Raw genomic sequence first — 1563 nt, 5'->3', positions numbered from 1 at the left:
CCAGGGAGTATGCTAGGACAGGGAAAGAAGTTGAATGTGGTCGATCGAAGGCCTTCTCCTAAGTTTCACTCTCTTGAACCCTCTGAAATAAAAAAGAAAAAGATACTGCTGACACCAAAGAGTGTTCACTCTCTGAAATTGGATTCCTCAAGTGACAAGATGCCAGAGACAGAAAAGAAAATGAAATCTTCATCTAAGATCTTAGGAGGTGTAGATGCAGGAGGCAAGAAAGACAGTGTTGCTAATTATAGAAAATAAATAATTGCACCTAAAGTATCTGCAGAGAAATATTTGAAGACGCCAACTCTTTCATCTCCTCCAAAATCTTCCTCTGTTAAACCTTTGATCTTGAGGGTAAGAAGCAATAAAAGCTTAAAAGTGCTGGCTCCTCTGAAGGACCAGAACAAGATGCGGAGATATGGGACAAACAAACTGAACCTTGAAATGGTTCCTGAGAAAACTTTACGTACTCCCAAAGTGAAAGCAACACCAAAGTCTTCATCCCATTTACAATCACGTCCGTTGTCTAATGAAGAAGATAAAAAGGAAGTTGACAGTGCATTGGGTAAATACACCTCTAGCAGCAAAAAGCTGTTGCACATAGCAAAGGCAGAAACTGTTGGGAAAAATTAGAAAAAGACATTGAGAAAAGGTAAGACAGGTTGTTCTAATGATAATAATTCTTCGGCAGTGAAACTGAAGTTCAGGAGGGGCAAGATAGTTGATCTTTTGCAAGAAACCAGCAGCCCTGGGAGGCTGACATTTAGATGGGGACGACATGTGGGTGAAATCCAGGACAACAATATAAGAAAGAGAATCTTTAAAAATAAAGTAGTTGATGGTGACAAAAGTAATACCATCCCTATCTCTGGAAAAATTGTTTTGAGGCATCAGGATGTGCAAGAAAAGAAAGATGTGCAGGGTTTGTTAAATAATGTTATTGAAGAGACGACGAGTAAGCTTGTTGAAACCGGGAAGAGCAAGGTTAAAGCTTTGGTGGGAGCTTTTGAGACAGTGATTTCCCTCCACAATAAACCTTCTGCTGTCAGTTTCTTGATTAACTAATAGAATTTTATAACAAATAGGAGCAATTGCAAATATAGTGGTTGATATAGCCTTTCTGAGCTGGTTTACATATGTTTGTCCTGTTTCTCATTCCGACTTATCTTCTTAACGATTTCTTGATGCTTGCCAGTTCTGTTCTCATGATTGAATAAATTCAATTTCTTCTGGGTGCATTTACTTTGAATTGGGATATAAAGTCGCACAAGACGACAATTTCTTTTTCACTTATGGAGGTTGTGATAGTGACGTTAAATCAGTGGGTGTTTGGATGTAGACATTCTAATGTTAGACTGGTTGCTCAGTGGACATATATTGTTGTTGGACTCATTTACGAGGGATTTGTTCATACTTTCTGTTGAATAAGCGCATTGAAGAAGGCACATCATGTGGAAATACCATCCAAAAAAGAGTTTTGGATGTGGTACTGGTTTGACATTGTTCTTGTATACTATTTGCTTTAGTTGTTCTGTAAAGGGATCTGTCTCTTGACTGTAAAAT

At 38.3% G+C, this 1563-nt stretch overlaps 1 protein-coding gene across 1 annotated transcript; it reads left to right on the top strand.

The window, feature by feature from the left end:
- Window positions 1-9: 9 nt before the first annotated feature.
- Window positions 10-1044, top strand: LOC124893972 (the record flags this gene model as incomplete). The annotated part of the gene is made up of 3 exons (XM_047404779.1): window positions 10-223; window positions 284-618; window positions 703-1044. Coding segments are annotated over exons 1-3 (891 nt in total), but the record flags the coding sequence as incomplete, so codon positions are not given.
- Window positions 1045-1563: the final 519 nt, after the last annotated feature.

Source organism: Capsicum annuum, unplaced genomic scaffold (assembly GCF_002878395.1).
Source record: "Capsicum annuum cultivar UCD-10X-F1 unplaced genomic scaffold, UCD10Xv1.1 ctg67975, whole genome shotgun sequence".
In the NCBI taxonomy this organism is placed as follows: domain Eukaryota; kingdom Viridiplantae; phylum Streptophyta; class Magnoliopsida; order Solanales; family Solanaceae; genus Capsicum; species Capsicum annuum.
This window is presented reverse-complemented; position numbering and strand designations above follow the sequence as displayed.